Genomic DNA, 20,044 nt, shown 5'->3' with positions numbered 1-20,044 from the left:
AAGTCTGTTAAGTGGCTTGGCTAACCTTGCTTTCCTAAATTACCCCTCAATCAGGTTGCTTCTCACTCTTTCCTCTGAAAAGCACATATTCAAATCAGTGTGGATGGTAGCAAGTATGTTGGCACATGCATTATTGACTAATTGCCCTTTTGAATGTGCATCTCACTGAGCGGAAAAACAATGTTAAGCAGGCATCTGCATGTGGGGGCATAGTTCAATCTGTTCTCTCCCCCACCCCGAAACACCAGCGGTTCTATCAGGAAAGGACTTTGGGAAAGGTGTCCAGGGCACGCACACACCCCACAAAAGACTGCAGCTGGGTTCCCGTATTTTGAAATAATACACATGTACCACCAAATTGCATTTTATTATTTGCAGTTGTTTATTAGGGGGGAAGAAGTTGTTTTATCATTGCATTACACACAGTAAGACAAATTTATGTAAGTCACCTAGAGAGGTTTCATAGGCAACAAATAAATCTGATGAAATAAAACAACAGCTCCCCATAAAACCATTAAATATAGAATCTTAAAAATATCTATCATTTTCCTGAAGCTCATCCAAGATTTGGCACAGCCAGTCATCAATTATTATATTATTCTCTTGATCTAAAATAAGCACAATATGCAGCATTTCCCTGGTTCGAAAGGTCTTCTAAAAACAAACCACTGATTAAATAATGCAGCTCCACTGCTAAAAACCTTCTCCCCTCCTTGGGCAGAACAGCTAAGAACATGGGGAGGTGGTCTTGACAGAGAGTTGCCCCTCCGACCACAAGTTTGCAACAGGTGCTTGAGAGAGAATAACCCGCAAAAGCTGGCTACTACATGAAATAAACTGGAATAATTTATCATTTCTCAGAAAGGCACAGTGGCGGACTAGGGAATGTCCTCAAACTGCGAAAAAGCACAAAGTGATGTAGTCAGTCGGAACCGCTGGCTTCTCCCTGCTGATCCTTGACTTCTTTAACGCTGCTCTCATCGAAGTGCTCCAGGGAGGCGGCATGCTGAATAGCCAACTCAGACACCAACATGGTGGGGAGCTGGCTCTGCTCAGGGTACAGCCAAGGCTTCACATCCATGTTGTGCTCCTGCTTCCAGGCAGGGTATTCGATGCAAGCTTTATGCAGCTTCCTCATCACCTGATCCCGCAAGCCGGGGGGGGGGGGGCGTGGAGAGAAGAGAGAAGGTCAAAACACGCCCACATTGGACTTCTCTGTGTGATGAGAGCAACGGCAAGAGAATCCCACATGAACCTGGAACTGTACCACCCACCCAAAGTGCTCTGGACAGGAAGGTTCATGAACCAAGTTGGACAACTAAAAGGTACCGTGTGAGATCACCTGCCTCAAATCCCTACTCAGGACTTAAAGAGGCATCCATCCACAACACAACACAACACAGGAATTAGAGCAATGCTGGTCTCTAGTTGCTGTTGGGACTAAAATTATCATCCTCCCTGACCACTGGTCATGCCAGCTAGGGATGATGGGAGCTGTAGTCCAAAAACAGCTGAAGATTATCATCCTCCCTGACCACTGGTCATGCTAGCTAGGGATGATGGGAACTGTAGTCCAAAAACAGCTGAAGATTATCATCCTCCCTGACCACTGGTCATGCTAGCTAAGGATGATGGGAACTGTAGTCCAAAAACAGCTGGAGACCCAAGTTTGGGAAACCCTTCCCCTAAAAATAAAGCAAGGTTCCCGTCCTTCCTGGTTCTGAACTAATGGAAGATTTAAATAAGGATGTAGAAAGCCGTCTTCTACATAATCACATTGCTGGTCCATCTAAGCTCAGTATTGTAGATGATGACTGGAAGTGGCTCTCCAGCGCTTTGGGCAGGCATCTTTCTACCTGGAGACACCTGGAACTGAACCTCTGAACTTTGACATGCAAATCATGTGCTCTTCTACAAATTGATGGTCTGAATGCCATTCCAGTTTGAAATGTGTGCAACCCCTGGGCTTCTGGGGTAGTTTTGCCTCCAGTCAAGTACCTGGGCAACACTGGAGAGGCAGGCTACCCTATAGCCAGGGAAATGGGCCCAGCTGCTGTCCAGGTGTGCTACACCCTTCTTACAGCAACCTTTGGCAGCACCCAAACTGTGTCACCTACAAAGTACAAAACTAAACAATATTTATTTATTTAATTTCTATGCTGCCCTATACCCGAAGGTGTGTGTAAACTGGTGATGGGCAATAAATAAAAAATCTAGTATCTTGATACACTCAATTTCCATCTGTTCCCATCCTCCCTCCTTCTGCCAAAAAAGGAAAAGAAAGGAAGACTGTAGCCTTTTGAGTCTGTAAGAGCAAGAATTTGAAGGGTATGGGAAATGTCTCAGAAGCAAATGCAAGAGGTTTTTTCCAGCAGTGTTCTACACAGCTCTTATCTGGTTGGCATCCTTACAACAGGAGCAGCTAACACAGTGGCTTGCAGAAGTTGTTGGGCTCCAAGCCCTATCATCTCCACCCAACATGGCCAATGGTCATGGATAATGGGAGCTGTAGTCCAGAACATCTGGAGGCCACCATGTTGGCTAAGCCTGCCTAACATAACCTTATAAAGCAGGGGTGGTAAACCCTAGGCCTGGGGGGCCAGGCACAGTCCCTCCCCTCCAAGCCCTTGGGACTCTGCTCAGACCCTTCACCAGCCCTGATCTGTACCCTCCTTGGATGTTTTTGCATGGCTACTACTACTACTACTAATTTATTATCTGTACCCCACCCATCTGAATGAGTTGCCACTCTAGGTGGCTTCCAACATAGAACTTCATAAAACATAACACATTAAAAAGCTTCCCTATACAGGGCTGCCTTCAGATGTCTTCTAAACGTTGTCTATTTGCTCATCTCCTTGACATCTGATGGGAGGGCATTCCACAGGGTGGGCACCACTACCGAGAAGGCCCTCTGCCTGTGTTTTTGAACTTTGGTAACGCCTCTTGCTTGCCTGGATGGAGAATGCAGTGGGAGTTTATGTAAACTAGCCTGCTATACAAAGCTAAAATCTACATTCACTGCTCCACCTCCTCTGAACCTGCCCACCATGGGCACCTGGTCCTCACGCTGAAAAAGGTCCTCCACTTCTACTACAAAAGTGGGTCCAAATCACTATTCCTATATGGCAGTTGAAGGGCAGAAAAACAGGGGCTTGCTTAAGACCACCTAGTGAGTTCATTAGGGTAGAGGAAACATTCAGACTGAGGACTTTCTGATTCACAGCTCAAGAAGAAGAAGAAGAAGAGTTTGGATTTGATATCCCGCCTTTCACCCCCTTTAAGGAGTCTCAAAGTGGCTAACATTCTCCTTTCCCTTCCTCCCCCACAACAAACACTCTGTGAGGTGAGTGGGACTGAGAGACTTCAGAGAAGTGTGACTAGCCCAAGGTCACCCAGCAGCTGCATGTGGAGGAGCGGAGACGCGAACCCGGTTCACCAGATTATGAGTCTATCGCTCTTAACCACTACACAGCCTCTTAGCCCACTGTGCTCCATAACCAACAACGCAGGGGGAACCCCCCCCCTCTCTGGGCAGAGAAAAAGGGCTTTCTGCAAATCCGTCTCACTTAGTATTACACTAGCTCAACTGATGCTCCTCACAAGAGGAACCAGATCACTAGAGGCCCAAGATAGCTCAGATGGGAGAGCATGAGACTCTTAATTTCAGGGTGGTGGGTTCGAGCCCCATGGTTGGGCCAAAGATTCCTGCATTGCAAGGGGTTGGACTAGATGACCCTTGTGGTCCCTTCCAACTCTTCAGCTATGAATCTGCCTCACTCACCTGTGGTCCCAGAAATTGAACAGCTTTGTTCACAATCCACTTGGGCAGAAATCCTAGTTTGGAAAGAGGGGAGAGGAAGGAAAGATGGGGGGGGGAATTAATCTTGGTCACATACACAGCATACATTTAAAGCACATGCCCCCCGACAAAAAAAAAGGATCATGGGAACTGTAGTTTTCTCCTTAGAGAGGTTACAGTTCCCTTAACAATGGTTCCCAGAATTATTTGATAGATGAGCGGGTGCATGATTGCTACTGACAATGGACTGCGGCAAACAAATCTCCCATAATGCAGATGTTGGAAACTGATTTGCAGTAGATGAAAAATCATCTAGCCTGTCTAGTGTTTGCAATTCATTTTTAAACGGTTAACAGGTAACTCACATTTTATGTGAGGGTTCGGTTCTGGGGGTCCATGTGTATATGCAAAAAAATACTAAAACCAGTAACCCCAGAAGCGCCAATTTGGAGGGCTGTTTACCTATCTCTGGGAAGCAGCAGCTAGGGCTCTGGCAGGGTGGGTCCTAGAGTCCTCCCTCTTGCTTCTGAAAGCTTAGTAAGCACTTACAGAGCTTTGGGAAGGAGGCAGGATGGCTTTAGGACCATGCCAGGACACTCATGCCTCCTTCCCAAATCCAGCCATCTCCCTTATCCAGCTTTGGAAAGGCGTCACAAGGGCTCTGGGCTGCCAGAGCCCCTGCACCACCTTCTGAAAGCTGGGTAAGCCTGCAATTACAGCATTGCATTGCGGGGGGGGAATAAATGGAGAATGGGTTTCCTCCACTCTCTATTTGTTTATTTATTCGCGCACCCACACAAAGCTGAATTCATGTAAGTAAAATAAGTGTAGGATAGAATCATAGAATCACAAACCTGGAAGATGTGAGTTAACTGTATTTCCTACACAGAGCCTTTATTCTTTTTTAATCTACTTGTTTTTTCTCACTTAACACTTTGGCCACCACTGAGAAATCAGGTTGCTCACTGTGACTAGAGAATATTAGTTCTCTTCTTCTTTTTTATTCAAATTCAGCTTTAAAGAGTTATATGCCTTGTGAAGCATACATGCTTTTCAAGAAGCAGGTTTGATCACAAAGCAAGATACAGTACTACCTTTGATCCCAAAACAGCATTTCTATCATAGTAAAGGTAAAAGGTAAAATAATACTCAAATTAATCAAAACTTTCCCACAAGGATCTTATTACTCACTTGATGACTGCAGCACAACTTACTATGGCAAAGGTATTAGAAGATTCAAAATGTATATTTTGCTCTATTTTTTATTTTATTTTTTGAAATAGTTTTTATTTGATTTTACAAGTATGTTATATTATAACAATGCTACCATTCACATCCACATTTACAGATTCCTCTGACTTCCCACCTCCCCTCCATGGGTCCTTTTATTAAACCTTTTCCAGCTACTGTTTCCATCTGTTTACAGTGGTCTCCAAGATAGATTATAAAATTTTCCCATTCTTTATTGAAATTTTGGTCTTCTTGGTTCCTGAGCTTTCCGGAACTAAGCCTCTGGAACTAGGCGGCTTAGTTTGGTCAGAATTGAGTATTCCCTTCCAGAGTCAACATGAAATACATTACTTCTGACAAAGGAGCCACCGTAGTTGCTAGAGGGCCTTGAACATTTGTGTCCTAGGCTTTTTAGACTCTTCTAAAATCGTCTAAATAGTCTATAGAATGCTGACTCACCTTTAGGGTCAAGCAGTGCCAGGTAAGTCAGCTTGCAACTGTCGTGTCCAGTTGGTTGCACCAGGTATCCAGCCAAACGCGAGGCAGCCCGCACCGTGTCCTTGCGTGGAGGGTATTTCTGCACAGTAAAAAGCCAGGCAATCAGCTGATGGACCAATTCCTGGTATAGAGGCCTCCCCTTCCCCTCCTCCCTGAGACTGAGTTCCCCTAAGGGGTAGTCAATAATCAGTTTAGTGTGCCAGCCAAAGCCCATGGAAACTGCATTGTAATACACCAAAATACAGAAGTAGCAATAATATACATCAACACATCAATAACAGAAGATAGGCTTCAAAGGACTGGACCCTAAATCCCAAGAGGCTGCCAACTTTACCACCAACAGGTCAGTCGTGTGAAGGGTCTCAGCTCCATCATCCAGAGAACTAAGCGTTGTAATAAAGCAGAAGGCCACAGGTTCGATCTCACCAGGGTGAGCCTGGGAGAAAGCCCTGCCTGAAACCCCAAAGAGCTGCTGCTAGTAGTCTTTGAGCTAAATGGAGCTAATGGTCTGACTCAGGGCTCAGCCACACTTCCATTTAACCCACTGCTTTCCCCTGGGGAAAACTCATGGTTTAGCACTGAATCAGAACAAATGGCAACTGGGTTTTCCACAAGATTGATGCCTGCTCCGATTCACCGCAAAAGAGTGGGTTTTCCCGGGGAGAGCAAACAGAAAACCACTCAGCCCTGTGCCTAAAAAGCATGGGACAAGTGGAATAAAAAAATCACTTTCTAGGCAAGGGACAAGTGTGGAAGTGTGAACAAGCCCTTAGTATATGACAGTATATTCAGCCGTTGTGGGTCTCATGGTGTACTTATCAAGCAGGTGGATGAAGCTCCATTTCCCTAATGAAATGCTATGGTGGGTCTCTGAGAGGAGACCCACCCCCCAATCCATTACCCACCTGAATCCCATAGTTTCCCCCCTGCTCACTTACCGGATGTTTAACAGAGAAGTTCATGATAATATAATCCTTATCCAGGACCTTCCATGATCTCAGAGTCACCACATCTCTGTTCCTCAAGGGCTTTGGGCACTTCCCTAATCCAAGGGAGATGGTAGGGAGTAGGGAGAGAAAGGCAGCTCAACATTGCATCTACAACATGCTGATCACATTCAGTTGCTAATGATTTCATCTAAGTTTGTACTCATTCCTATATATTCCATTTTCCATATTCATTGTATATCATTCATAAATCTATTTCATAAGATTTCCATTTTAAATTTCTATTAAGCTTTGAATAGCAGTAAGGCGAGTGATTTGTTGCCATTGCAATTACAAGTCCCAGGCACCTTAGATTTTTAATTAGAATGGCAGGGGGGGAAATACCTGTGTCGCATAAACAAAAGTGAGAGCTTAACTTGCTTTGGTAAAGCGACACAGGGAATGTGTTAGGTCCAAGCAGGTTGTCTCAAGTAAAAGAGGCCTTGCACACAGATCCTATTCCACTCATCCAAGCACAGAGCCCCCTGGAGGAAAAATTACACCACCTATGCATGAAAGGAAGGTATCAGCAGCAGGCAACTTTTGCAGAAATAGGAAAGTGGGGGTGGGCAGGAGGAAGAGGGAAGAGGAGAAGGACAAGCAAGCCAAATGCCTTTTGAGGACTGAGCATACTGTACTGACTGTTGAGTGTCTGTTGGAGGGAGAGGGGAAATGGAACAGGGTATCCTGAAATCAGGCATGGCTGGCTGGAAACCTGAACAGGAATTCTTTATGCTACAACTATGCGTTAACAGGTCCAGCGTATAATGGATGCAAGGCAAATGCATCTCACACACCCCTATATGTTGTGGACTATACTGCTCTATGAGCCTGAACCTTCCTTTCCACCAAGTTGTGTTGTTGTTTTTAGCAGTGTCCACTGCTACTCCCCAAGGCTATTTGACCTCCAGAAGGGAGCCAGGTAGCTAAAAAGCAGGCACTGTCGTAGAAAGGCATTCTCTCTCTTACAAAAAACAGAATACCCGTTTCAAACGCTGACCAACTCTCAAGCCAGGGGCCTGCCTTAACAGTGCCAGAATGTTTCTGATCAATCCATCTAACACAGCTCTCTTCCACCACCTGGAGTCCACAGATATTGTTGTCTCATCAGCCTATCAAGTTAGGCTGCCTGGCAATGATGAGGGTGGTAGTACTAAGGAGCTAAAAGACTGAATCATGGATGGAGAACCTCAGGAGTCCCCAAAGGCCACACACCCATTCTGACCCAGCACTCCGGCTTTGCATCCTTCTATGACTTCTTTTCTGTCCCTGAACCCAGATAGTGGGATGGGATGAGGATAGAAAGGGAAGTGTGCGTGCGAAGAAACTAGCTTACCTTGTGAATTTTGCCTTTGCATTTATTTTGCCTCTGGCCTCAGCCACCACTAGCATTCAGCCCTGGGCAGGCTCTCCAGGAGGGGAATGTGTCCCTTGGGTGGAAAACGGTTTTGCAGCCCTGGACAAAGCTGTATGGTCCTCTCCATAATACTCTCATTACAACAATCTAGAGCGGCTCAGCAGATATAGTTTTGCTGCTGGCTAAGGACCACACGGGGTGTGGTTATTATCATGTAGCGTGGTGTTCCATAGATGGGTTTTTTTTTTAGAGAGAACACCACCAAATCAACAGCAGGTGGAAGGTAGCTGGATCATGACCACATAACATAGTTGAGGTGGATCCTTAAGCAGTGGAGGCTGGTCCATGAGGCTGAATGAGGTACTGCCCCAGAGAAGGAAGGCACCCCACACCCCAGACTACTAATCCTCCCAGTGTCTTGAAATTTCATCACACACTGCTTACATACCTGCAAGATTACCTTTGCAAACCTCATAACTAGAGGGTTAATCTGTTGCGGCAGAAACAGCAAAGAGAGGCTTGTGGCACCTTAATTACAGGGATAATTCACAAAGTAGGGTTGATCTGATGCCAGGATGTTTTTATAAACACTACTTTCGCAACGGTCAGTGCCATTATTTTACATACACCTAAGCGTCAGCGTTATCACCCTGTTTCCATTTCCCTCTGAACTCCTCTGCTAACATTTCTCAGGCTGACATTCCACAATTCCTGATCCACATAAGTACACGCCATCAGAAATGTGCCACAAGACTTTGGCTGCTGAAGAGGTAGGAACAGAGATGGGGGACTTGTGCCTGCCCAGATGTTGTCCCACCAGCCTCAGACAGCATGGCGAGTGATGGAGGAGGGTGGGTGTTTGTGGTCCTTGGAGCCAGGAACTTTAAAGCTTAGGAACCCACCAGCATTTTTTCCTGACTTTGGTACCAAATCTTCATTGTGTTTGCCAGGTACCCCCATAACTCAGTGGTGGGAAACATCAGGCCCAGATGCGAACAGTGGCCCTTTAGGCCCCTCTGACAGGCCCCCATGATTCTCCCTCGGACATACTCCTCACCCTTGTCACTTCAACACCCCCTTGAGTGTGTTTGCATGGCTGGAATGCAATGCCTCTTCCTTGGCTGGATGGAGAACAGAGAGGGAAGTGCAAATGTGAAGGAAGTAGCCTATTGTGCAAAGGGGAAATTTACATTTGCTCTTCCACTCCATTTTGCCCCTGGCCTTGACCCTCATGGGCACAAGACCTCTGGAAGATTGCCCAGATGGCAATGTGGGCCACACCTGCACTAGTTTGTGTGGTTTGGTGGTGGTATTGGGGTGCCCATTCTTACTTACATTCATAGTAGCTAATATCAGCATTGTCTGTGAGACGAGCGATCTGATGCGTCTCAACAAGGTTTATGTCCCACATGCTGCGGTACTCAGTGTCATGTAGGACATCATAGGCTGTCTCTGCGGTGACCCCTGGCATGTCAATCATGCCCTGCAGATGGAAAAAAGAACACTGTCAAAACACCAGAGTAGTGAACAACCTCAGATCATGGTGTAAAATGGAACAATCTTGCCAAGTGTCTGATTTGGGTGCGAAAGGTCACAGGTTCAATCCCTGGCCTCTCCAGGTAAGGCTGGGAATGCCTCCCATCTGAAGCCCTGGAGAGATGCTGCCATTCAGTGTAGACCATACAGAGTTTGATAGACCAACTTGGTCAGTGTTTGAATGGAATATCAACCGGGGAGCTTTGCTTACACCACCTTGAACCCTGTCAAAGAAGAAAGAAGGGAAATCATGCTTATATAAATAAAACCTGTTGTAGTGTTTACATGACCACTGGACCAAGGAACGAACCTTGGTTTCAGGAGGTAGAAGCTTCTCAACCTCACCTAGTCAATGAAGTCCACTGCTTGAATAGTTTGTCCAGCAATTTAGGGAAGCTGTGAAAGCTGGTGAACCCTGGGTACAAAATGTTCTAAAGCACAGTTACCCAAATTGTGGTTTGTAGGCTTCACTCAGGTGGTCCACACTCTTTTGAATGTCTGTGAAGTACAGCAGATGCAGCAACTGTGAATAGCAGCTTCTCTGTCATTCTCATAACTAGGAGTCAGAACTGGCTGGGATGGACCAGAAGCACACCTACCTTTCACTTGAAGAAGCTGGGCTGAAAATAGTTCCTTCACCCCTGATCTAAGTAGGCAGGCCAACATCAGAACCTCCAAACATTCAACCACATGAAGCAGCTCAGATCCGGTGCTTAATACCCGAAGCCTATCCTCCATCATCTTCCACCGCCTTTCACAAGGTGCATTTGGTGGGGCACAAGAGCTACAGTAGGTTTAGACAGGGCACTCATGGACTGTCTTTTTTGCCTGCCAAAAAAGGCTCAGCAGGCCTCCTGCATCTAGTTCCAGGGAGGTGGCAAAAACCTTTGTCAATCAGTTGATCTCTATCATCACAATTACAGATCTGCCACTAAACTGCAATCAAGCAAATACAAATTTCAGTCTGCAAGCGATTATTTGGTATGAGCATCATGGCAAAAAACTAGGACATGTGTACGTGATGTTGCACATTCACAAACCCATTGGAATGAATTGTCAAGAGAGAGCTAGGGTGCCTGGTAAGAAGCTTTACTCATCTGGCTCCCAATAAGACATGATGCGCACACGCGTGCGCACACACACACTTTTGTCTTCTGCTGCACCTGAATGAACTCACTACTATACAGATGTATGGGGTAGGCAACTATTTAAAATAAAAATACTAAATATTAAAATAGACAACTATTTTAACTGCAAAAAGATCCAAGGACTTTCTCCGTGTAAAGCACACTGTTTACAACTGAGCTATGGTCCTTTGCACTAATAGGACAATACATGCTCATTAACACATCAGGTAATCATGCAATGACCAAATACTACCAGAGATGGGGGACAGGGAGAAGGCAGGAATCACCTAGCCATCCACACCCCTCACCACCCGTCAAGTTGTTTTGTCACTCTTCATGCTAAAATTAAATCAGTGCGTAGTTTGGTGAAGAGTTGTTTACCAGACCGGCTCTATCATTAGGCACTAGGGCAGTGGTGGAGAACCTTTTAGAGACCAAGTGCCAAAAGTGCAACCCAAAACCTACTTATTTATTGCAAAGTGCCAATCATAATAATGATTGCCTGCATGTGCACATACAAATAAATATGCCATATTTTCCGGTATTGGACTACCCACCCAATACAAGGCACTTCCACCACTATCTACTGCTTGTGGCATCAACCAATCAAACCAAACCCAGCATAGGGGGTGGGGCTGCGCAGCTGCATACCAGCAGGTTGGCGCCTGCACAACTCCCCCCAATGCTGATGTGGTCACCAAGTACTGGGGGGGGGGGGAGCGGCTGCACACTTTGACAACACACAGCAACAGCACTGATGGGCCGAAGCCACATGTGCCAACAGAGAGGGCTCCGAGTGCCCACTCTGGCACAAGTGCCATAGGTTCGCCACCACTGCACTAGGAAGAGTAGGTGGTTGCTTCTGGCCACTGATCTGGCTTTGTCATGAAAAGGCAGCAAACTGTTGATTATTTTGGATGCTCTTCCCTCACCACTAGAAGGTCAAAGGTCAATGGCCAATCAGGCATCACCTCCAAAGAGGAAGTGCATTTGCTAAAGTGGACATCAATTTGGATAATATTTGCACAAGTTCATGTATATGTATTAAGAAGAACCCCCTGGATCAGGCCAAAGGTACATGTAGCACACCATCTTGGTCCCACAACGGCCAACCAGATGCCTCAATGCGGTGCCCAAAAGCAATTTGTGGAGCCTACCTCACAGGGTTGCTGTGTGGATTCTTTAAAAAAGTTAGTCATGTATACATGCACCCACTGGACCCTTTTATCTTCTGGCCACGTCTGGTCCAGTGGGTGCATGTATACATGACTAACTTTTTTAAAGAATCCACACAGCAACCCTGTGAGGTAGGCTCCACAAATTGTTGAAAGAGCCACCAAGCTCAAGCAGAGAGAGAAGAAAAACCTGTGGTCACCAAATGGGTTTTTTAGGGGTGTGTGGAGAGATTTTAACCAGATCTGCCTGGTCTTCATCTGACATTTTAACTCGGGCAGGCAAGAGAGTGGGAAGCAGATATCTTTCATACACTATGGTCCATACTAATTTCCAGCAACCTTCTAGGGTCTGCATGCCAGAAGCAAAAGGGGGCAGATTTCCTTTGCACAGTTGAAAGTCAGAAGTTTTTACATCCATTTAATGTAAACGCAAGAGGCATTATTGCAAGCAAGAGGCATTATTGCTGATCAATGACAGGTTCCAGTCAGGAAACAAAAGACAGATGTAGGGGGTATGGCCTGGAAAAAGTCTGGGGGCCATATACAGAGGTATTGAGGGCCACATTTAACCCCGTTTCCCTACCATGTCCCCTTCTAGCTGGCTCTTGGGAAAAGTGTGAGAAGCTAACTATTTCCTATTTCCCATCCTTCAAATGCATTAAACCAGAGCCCAGCACTAGTCTGGCATGGGTGCTTTGTAAATCACTGAGTCATTCTCCAACTTCTTCATTGGCTAGCAAATTAACAACCAAACTGAACGTGGGGAGTAACTGCTACATTCTCCACCAATTATTTGAAAAGCTCTTTGGTCTGACATCCCATGTAAGGGAGGTTTCCTGTTGTTGTCACCCTATTAAAAATGAGAAAGAGACAAACAATGACATCATGGAAGTGGGCAGCCTTTATTTTCCCTTTTTTCTTTTGGGCTCCATTGTCATCCTGCCATTTCCTGTTTTCTGAGTTACACTTGTCCATTCTACTTAGCCTACCTTCCCCAGTGCACACCACACAATGTTCACCACAAGCATGAAAATTGTCCACCACCAATGATCACTGTAGCTGCCTGCCTGAACACAACAGGCCCTGAAGGAATGCACTTTCAACTGTGAGGCAGTATGGTGTAGTGGTTAGAGTGTCAGGCTAGGACATGAGAGACCAAGGTTCAAATCCTCACTCAGCCATGAAGCTCACTGGGTGATCATGGCCCAACCATTGTCTCTCAGCCTAACCTACCTCACAGGGTTGTTGTGAGGGTGACATGAGGAGCATAAGAACCATATACACCACCTTGAGATCTTCAGAAGATAAAGGTATCATATAAACATAATAAATAAATACATTTGAAAAATGCACAAGCTCAATAGGACCGGAATCTGACACTAGTACTCAAAAAAGCTCAGGGCATTTGCTGTGAGTGGAATGAAGTTCAGCAGATATTCTATAATACACTCTCTCTTCTGGTCTTCTAAAAATCAAGAGGAGGACTTCTATCGAAGTGTTCTCTAACTGTGAAAGGAGCCAATTGTCTATACCTCTCAGCCTAACTACTTCACAGGGCTGTTTGTGAAGCTGGAAGGAGAAGGGGAAACAGCCATCCTTTAAAAAGCAGGGATGGGAAACTGGCCCTCCAGATACTATTGGACCAGAACTTCCACCAACCCAGGCCATGCTGGATGGGAGTCCAACAACACCTGGAGGGTTACAGACTCCCCACCTCTCCTTTAAAAGGGCAGCAGCGTTAAAATGCAACAACCAAAAGTTCCATATCACAATTCCAGCAGGCTGAATGTTGCAAGGGAGCACACACTCAGCCAGGGGCACCAGCTCCAGGGGGGGCAAGCCATTTTGGGGCCTCACTATGTTTTGGGGGTTTGGGCTGGTGAGGGCCACTGTCCAAAAAGTGCAAAGGCTCCTTCTCCTCCTCTGAGTGCAGAGTCACCCTCGTAAGATGGCGCCTCTGCATTCAGCTAAACTCATTTTACTGCTGTTTCATGAGTCCAGAGCTGATCCTCCAGTGCAAATTAAGTCCTAGATACAAGACATTAAGTGATCTTCAGTACACACCCTTGGGACAATCTCCCTAAAAAATATGAAAACAGCCTGCAGGATCAGGCCAATAGGCCAGCATCCTGTTGTCACAGTGACCCAACAGATTCCTTTGGGAAGCACAAAAACAGGCCATGCATGAATCACTGGCTTGGGTCCTACCCTTCAGGGGAGCAGAAAGCAGCCCAGCTTCATCTTCTATATAACAGTCCTTCAAATATTTGATGCTATTACATCACTTCTCCAGGCTAAGCATACCCAAGTCTTACTTTCTCCTCTATGGACTTGTGTCTCCAAGCCACACTTTGTTTTGCTCTTCATACAAACCTTTCAAAGTTAACAATGGAATTACTGCAGATCCAAGAGATTAGGGCTGTACATGGCCTCTCTGGGATCTGAGTAAGGGCCCAATCCAGCCTGGAACTGATCTGGGGGCCATGCAAAGTCAAGTGGAGATGGGGAAGAAGTACCACACCTCCCCCCCCACACTGTATGCTTAGTCAGGGTTTTAAACCACATGTAAGCATCTGGCCAGGGAGGGAAGGCAAGGCATGCACGTCATAGCTGCCAACGTTTCCATTTTCTTGCAAGGAATCCTATTCGGAATAAGGGAATTTCCCTTTAAAAAAGGAAAACGTTGGCAGCTAGGATGCAGGCTACTTGTGTCTGTCCTTCTTCCCCTCCTCCCTGCCACCAAACCTCTTGTGACAACCCCAGATCACTCCAGGTGGACCCGATTCAGTTTGGTTTCCTACTGAATTCAGTGCACAGCCCTACATGGAAGGCCAAAGCTGAATTAAGCAGCACTTGTGAAAATTGCTGGTCTCCAAGAAGAGCAAACAGTGGTGCATCAGCGCATCAGCTACTGGGCTGATGTATCTTTGACACTTGGGCAAGACGTCATGAAACATTGGCATTATTATTGTTTAGTCTCTGCCCGTTATTACATCTGTAAGAGAAGGCAGCTTTCGCAAGCTATGCTAAAGTTCATCGCATCCTGCAATTCAGTTATCAGCTACGCAGGCAGCAGTTGGATTATACATCCTAACTGAAAAATAGTTCCAATCAAGCTTAGCCCCTACCAAGTTTTCTGCCATATTAAACAGCATTCCAGGCCCCTCATCTCCATCAATTCCAGATACCAGCCTTCATTTCTCTCTTTGATTAACACCTTTTGGACACACTCTCTCTTTCCTGTTAACAAAGCTGCATACAGGAAGGGTACATGATTTATTTCTTACCAAGGGAGTTGTGTTTCCCTGTTTGTCACTCCTGAATGCCTGCAAAAAGGTACTGTTTTTGTTGAACCTTTTTCAGATGTCCATGATGTTGGCTGCTGCTAACTGTGCTGCTGAAAGTTCTTTCCTGCTGGTGTTGGGGGTTGCTTTGTGTATTTTTATGGGGTTTGTTACCTGGGCTCTTAAATATGCTGTGCATTGCCTAGAGTCTTCTTTTTTTAATCTTTAACAAGAGAGTACCCAGTTTTAAAAATAATAATACGTATGTGGTTCCCCTCCCAGCCCCCACCTTTAACACAACAAAATTCCTGTGTGAGCTTCATGGCCAGGTGGAGACTTGAACCAGTCTAACACTAACCCAAGACCGCATACCCCTGGCCTTCCAGATGTCGCTGGGCTCCAGCTTTCATCACCCCAGCTAACCAATGATCCAGGATGATGGAGTCCAGAACATCTGGAAGGTCACAAGCTTTCCATCCTTGTAGTTACCATGTACAGTGGTACCTTGGGTTAAGTACTTAATTCGTTCTGGAGGTCTGTTCTTAACCTGAAACTGTTCTTAACCTGAAGTACCACTTTAGCTAATGGGGCTTCCTGCTGCTGCTGTGCTGCCGGAGCACGATTTCTGTTCTCATCCTGAAGCAAAGTTCTTAACCTGAAGCACTATTTCTGGGTTAACGGAGTCTGTAACCTGAAGGGTATGTAACCTGAAGCATATGTAAGCCAAGGTACCACTGTATGCACACTGCATGCTAGGTGACCTCAGGTCCTGGCCGCACACTCTTCTTCCCATGGCTGACCCCCTCACTAACCACACTTCACATCCTGGGTGTTTCCTGCATGAATGGGGTGTGCCTTGGAATTGAGATGATGGTGCCTCTTGGTTGTGTGAATGGAGAACAGAGAAAGCAACGTGAGCTATTCTACAGCACCATTGCTCTACCCACTTTTGCCTCTGCCTCCACCTGCCCTGGCATGTGGACCTCAAAAGGTTTCCTGGGTTGAAAAAGATTCCCCACTCTTGACCAGCTCTCAAATGGCGACACATCCTCAGAGTCAACTCCTGAACCCAAGTAACTCCCAGGAACGTTGGGGAAAGCCTGTGGCATTCAACAAACATCGCTGCAAAAGCTTATGTACATTTAAACATTATATGACTTTAATCAAGACTCAGTCACTTTTCAGCCCTGCTGAATTAAGGACATGTTTTTATTACTTTTTAAAGTCATGATTTATAGCCTGTTCCCCCCTCCCCCTCCCAGCATGCATTTAAACGAAAGACGACGCGGAAAAAGCTACAAGGAAAGTGCATACATATAGAACTTCTGCCAATAAAAAATAAAGAAAGAAAGCTTAATAAATATCTGGGGTTGGGCTAGATGACCCTCAGGGTCCCTTCCAACTCAATAAGTCTGTGATTCTGTGAAATGTGTCCACACCATTGCTGCAGGGAGAAATCACCAAAGGCCAAAGAAAGGAAGTTTCTCTTGTTGCAACCAGTAAAAACCTAAGAGTACTTAATCTTAACTGGATCAAGCTCTTCTCCACCTCCTGCTCTAGTTGCTCCAAACCCAGACAATTTGTCCACTTAACTCAATGTTGTCCACACTGATGAGCAGCGTGTTGCCAGAGTTTCTAGAGATGCTGAGGATTGAACCTAAAACCAGTGCTTTTTTCTGGGGGTACGCAGGGACATGAATACCCCTAAACATTTTGTGAACTTAACTTTGGCCTCATTGAGGGGCACTATTTCAATACGAGAAGAAAAATAAGAGTACCCCTAAACATTTTATTAGGGGGGGAAAGCACTGCCTAAAACCTTCTGGATGCAAAGCAAATTCTCTACCATTGAGCTGTGGCTCTTCCCTACTAGAATTTTGGTTGCTGGTCTACACCCAAATGATAACAGACTTACAGCAGAATTAAAATATATTTACCAACGAACCTGGAGCCTCAAGTGAGGCTGTGTAAACACCATACATTCAAATCACACTTCCCCCACCTTCAAAGTAATTCCGGGAACTGTAGTTTGTTAAGGGTACTGGGAGCTGCGGCTTTGTGAAGGGTAAATTACAATTCCTGGGATTCTAGAGTTTTCGTTTTGAGACGGGTGGAGTGTGCTTTAAATAAATCGTGGGAAGTAGTTTGTGCAAAATGGCTCAGCTAGATACCACGCAAATTGCTTTCTTTCTTTTTTGTGGTGGTGCGAGGAGCTCCGCAGGGAGAAATTTAACTATTTCCTCCCTGTTTCAGGTCAATCACACTTCTAAGGCTTTGGGCATTTCATATATAAATCAAGATTGCACCTCCGAAACCCCTTCTTCCCAATTCTTAAAAGGTGCAAGAACCCCGCACTAAAAAACTTCTCTCTCTCTCTGCACCGGGCCAGCACCCGCCGGCCAATGCGCACCTCTTTCCCGACGGTCCGCAGCAACGTATTTTAACATTCACATGTGGCGCAGAGATCGCACCTCCGAAACCCCTTCTTCCCAATTCTTAAAAGGTGCAAGAACCCCGCACTAAAAAACTTCTCTCTCTCTCTCTCTCTCTCTCTCTCTCTCTCTCTCTCTCTCTCTCATTCTCTCTCTCTGCACCGGGCCAGCACCCCCCGGCCAATGCGCACCTCTTTTCCGAAGGTCCGCAGTCACGTATTTTAACATTCACAAGTGGCGCAGAGATCGCACCTCCGAAACCCCTTCTTCCCAATCCTTAAAAGGTGCAAGAACCCCGCACTAAAAAACTTCTCTCTCTCTCTGCACCGGCCAGCACCCGCCGGCCAATGCGCACCTCTTTTCCGACGGTCCGCAGTCACGTATTTTAACATTCACAAGTGGCGCAGAGATCGCACCTCCGAAACCCCTTCTTCCCAATCCTTAAAAGGTGCAAGAACCCCGCACTAAAAAACTTCTCTCTCTCTCTCTCTGCACCGGCCAGCACCCGCCGGCCAATGCGCACCTCTTTTCCGACGGTCCGCAGTCACGTATTTTAACATTCACAAGTGGCGCAGAGATCGCACCTCCGAAACCCCTTCTTCCCAATTCTTAAAAGGTGCAAGAACCCCGCACTAAAAAACTTCTCTCTCTCTCTCTCTCTCTCTCTGCACCGGCCAGCACCCGCCGGCCAATGCGCACCTCTTTTCCGAAGGTCCGCAGTCACGTATTTTAACATTCACAAGTGGCGCAGAGATCGCACCTCCGAAACCCCTTCTTCCCAATTCTTAAAAGGTGCAAGAACCCCGCACTAAAAAACTTCTCTCTCTCATTCTCTCTCTCTGCACCTGCCAGCACCCGCCGGCCAATGCGCACCTCTTTCCCGACGGTCCGCAGTCACGTATTTTAACATTCACATGTGGCGCAGAGATCGCACCTCCGAAACCCCTTCTTCCCAATCCTTAAAAGGTGCAAGAACCCCGCACTAAAAAACTTCTCTCTCTCTCTCTCTCTCTCTCTCTCTCTCTCTCTCTCTCTCTCTCTCTCTCTCTCTCTCTGCACCGGACCAGCACCTGTCGGCCAATGCGCACCTCTTTTCCGACGGTCCGCAGCCAAGTATTTTAACATTCACATGTAGCGCAGAGAGGTAAAAGAGGGGCAGGGGAGAGAGAGAAAAGAACTCCACTCCCGGGACCAGGAGCCTCCGCGGTGGCGTAGCGTGGGTTGTCAGCACCCGGGGCAAGGCAAGTAATTTGCGCCCCCTAACCCGTGGATTTGCGCCCCCTAACCCTAACCCCCAGATGTTGCGCCCGGTGCGGCCGGGCCCCCCTGCACCCCCACGCTACGCCACTGAGCCTCCGTCCGCTCCCTGTCCCGAATCGTTCCTTCCATACCCAACTCCGTGTCCACCCTACCTTGAGGCGGTACACCGCCAGGTCCGCATGAGGAACCACCTGCTCCCAGACGGAGACCCCAGAGCGGTCGTACCAGCTCAGCCACCCGTCTTGCGACTCGCATTCCGCCACGAAATCCCGAAAGGCTGCATCGTCCGGGAGGGTCACGGGCTCCATCCTGCCTAAACAGAACGGGAAAAAAGAACAGGTGGCGGCGGTGGCGCGGCTGGTAGGGGTCCCCCCATCCCCAGCTAAGCCAAGGTCCCTCCCGGCTCCCCGCTCCCCTCTCCCCCTCCACTCACCTGCGTTCACAATGGTCAAGCGTTACTACTGCGCCTCGGGCGAGTGCGTCCCGTCCAGAAGTCGTCGCAAGCAAAGTCACGGCAAGAAAGAGAAGAACTCTCGGAGTCGCGGGTATGTGAGCGGCTCTAAATTGCTTTTCGCGGGCGCTGATTGGCCGGGGCTGGCAACCGGTCCCCTTTCCCAACGCTGCTATTGGACGAAGGTGGCCGGCTTGCTCCGAGCGCCCCGTGTCCAGCTAGCGATTGGCGAAGTTGGGTCGGCTTGTTTAGACTACTTGTTTTATTTATTTAACTTTTAATCGGCACCGTTTTATTGCACTTTTGCAGCCGAGGCCTTGGAGCGTCGAACAAGCTGACTTGTCAAGAGAGGAAGAGGAGGAGGGGAGAAAATATGAATAAGGGGAAAGGGCAGCAGCGCAGCAGCAAGAAATCTAACACAAAACTCTTAAAAGTGCGGTGAAGAGCTTTAAAATGGGGGTGGGGGGGAATCATCGTTTACATTATTCAAAAACACACAAAAAAGCCAGCACCCAGCACCCCTCAATAAATTCGTTTCCTTCGTTATCATTAGTCTATGCTTAGGATAATATTTTATTCTCTTGTTAATTACACCGTTTTAAATGTGTATTTTATATTTGACTTCACTTAGCAGTTCTGGGGTTTTTTTTTGAAATGTTTAAGATTTTTGTTGTTAACTTTGTGTTAAATATGTATTCTGTAGTTGACCTTCTTTGTAACGTTTTATTTCGAAATCTTTAAGCTAATACTTTAGTTTTCTATTTAATTACGTTTCTTTGACTGTATACTCTATATTTGACTTTCTTCAGAAATGTTTGATTCTGGACTGTTTTATTGATGTTTTAATATGCCGTATACTGCTTTGAGATTTTTCTTAAAAATATAAAACGGTATAGAAATGAGATT

General features: G+C 46.5%; 1 protein-coding gene across 1 annotated transcript; it reads right to left on the bottom strand.

Annotated features, from left to right (window-relative positions):
• Positions 1–358: 358 nt before the first annotated feature.
• Positions 359–19,316, bottom strand: LOC309362023 (START domain-containing protein 10-like). The gene is made up of 7 exons (XM_081897504.1): positions 19,121–19,316; positions 18,840–19,000; positions 9,209–9,356; positions 6,469–6,572; positions 5,492–5,609; positions 3,785–3,837; positions 359–1,141 (listed from the first exon to the last, which is right to left on the bottom strand). Exons 2-7 carry the CDS (start codon positions 18,993–18,995, stop codon positions 923–925), a joined length of 798 nt encoding a protein of 265 aa, XP_081753630.1. The 5' UTR covers positions 18,996–19,000; positions 19,121–19,316; the 3' UTR covers positions 359–922.
• Between the last annotated feature and the right edge of the window lie 728 nt (positions 19,317–20,044).

The sequence above is a fragment of the Podarcis melisellensis genome (assembly GCF_964234715.1).
Source record: "Podarcis melisellensis genome assembly, chromosome: Z".
Lineage (NCBI taxonomy): Eukaryota > Metazoa > Chordata > Lepidosauria > Squamata > Lacertidae > Podarcis > Podarcis melisellensis.
The sequence above is the reverse complement of the archived record's forward strand: the minus strand, read 5'-3'. Positions and strand labels throughout refer to the sequence as shown.

Excerpts from the sequence above, each read along its gene's own strand:
- LOC309362023 (XM_081897504.1), bottom strand. The coding sequence starts at position 18,995 with ATGGAGCCCGTGACCCTCCCGGACGATGCAGCCTTTCGGGATTTCGTG. Across the intron at positions 6,573-9,208 it reads TGATATTAGCTACTATGAAT|GGAAGTGCCCAAAGCCCTTG; the intron begins GTAAGTAAGAAT and ends CCCTTGGATTAG. Across the intron at positions 3,838-5,491 it reads GGCACTGCTTGACCCTAAAG|GATTTCTGCCCAAGTGGATT; the intron begins GTGAGTCAGCAT and ends TTTCCAAACTAG.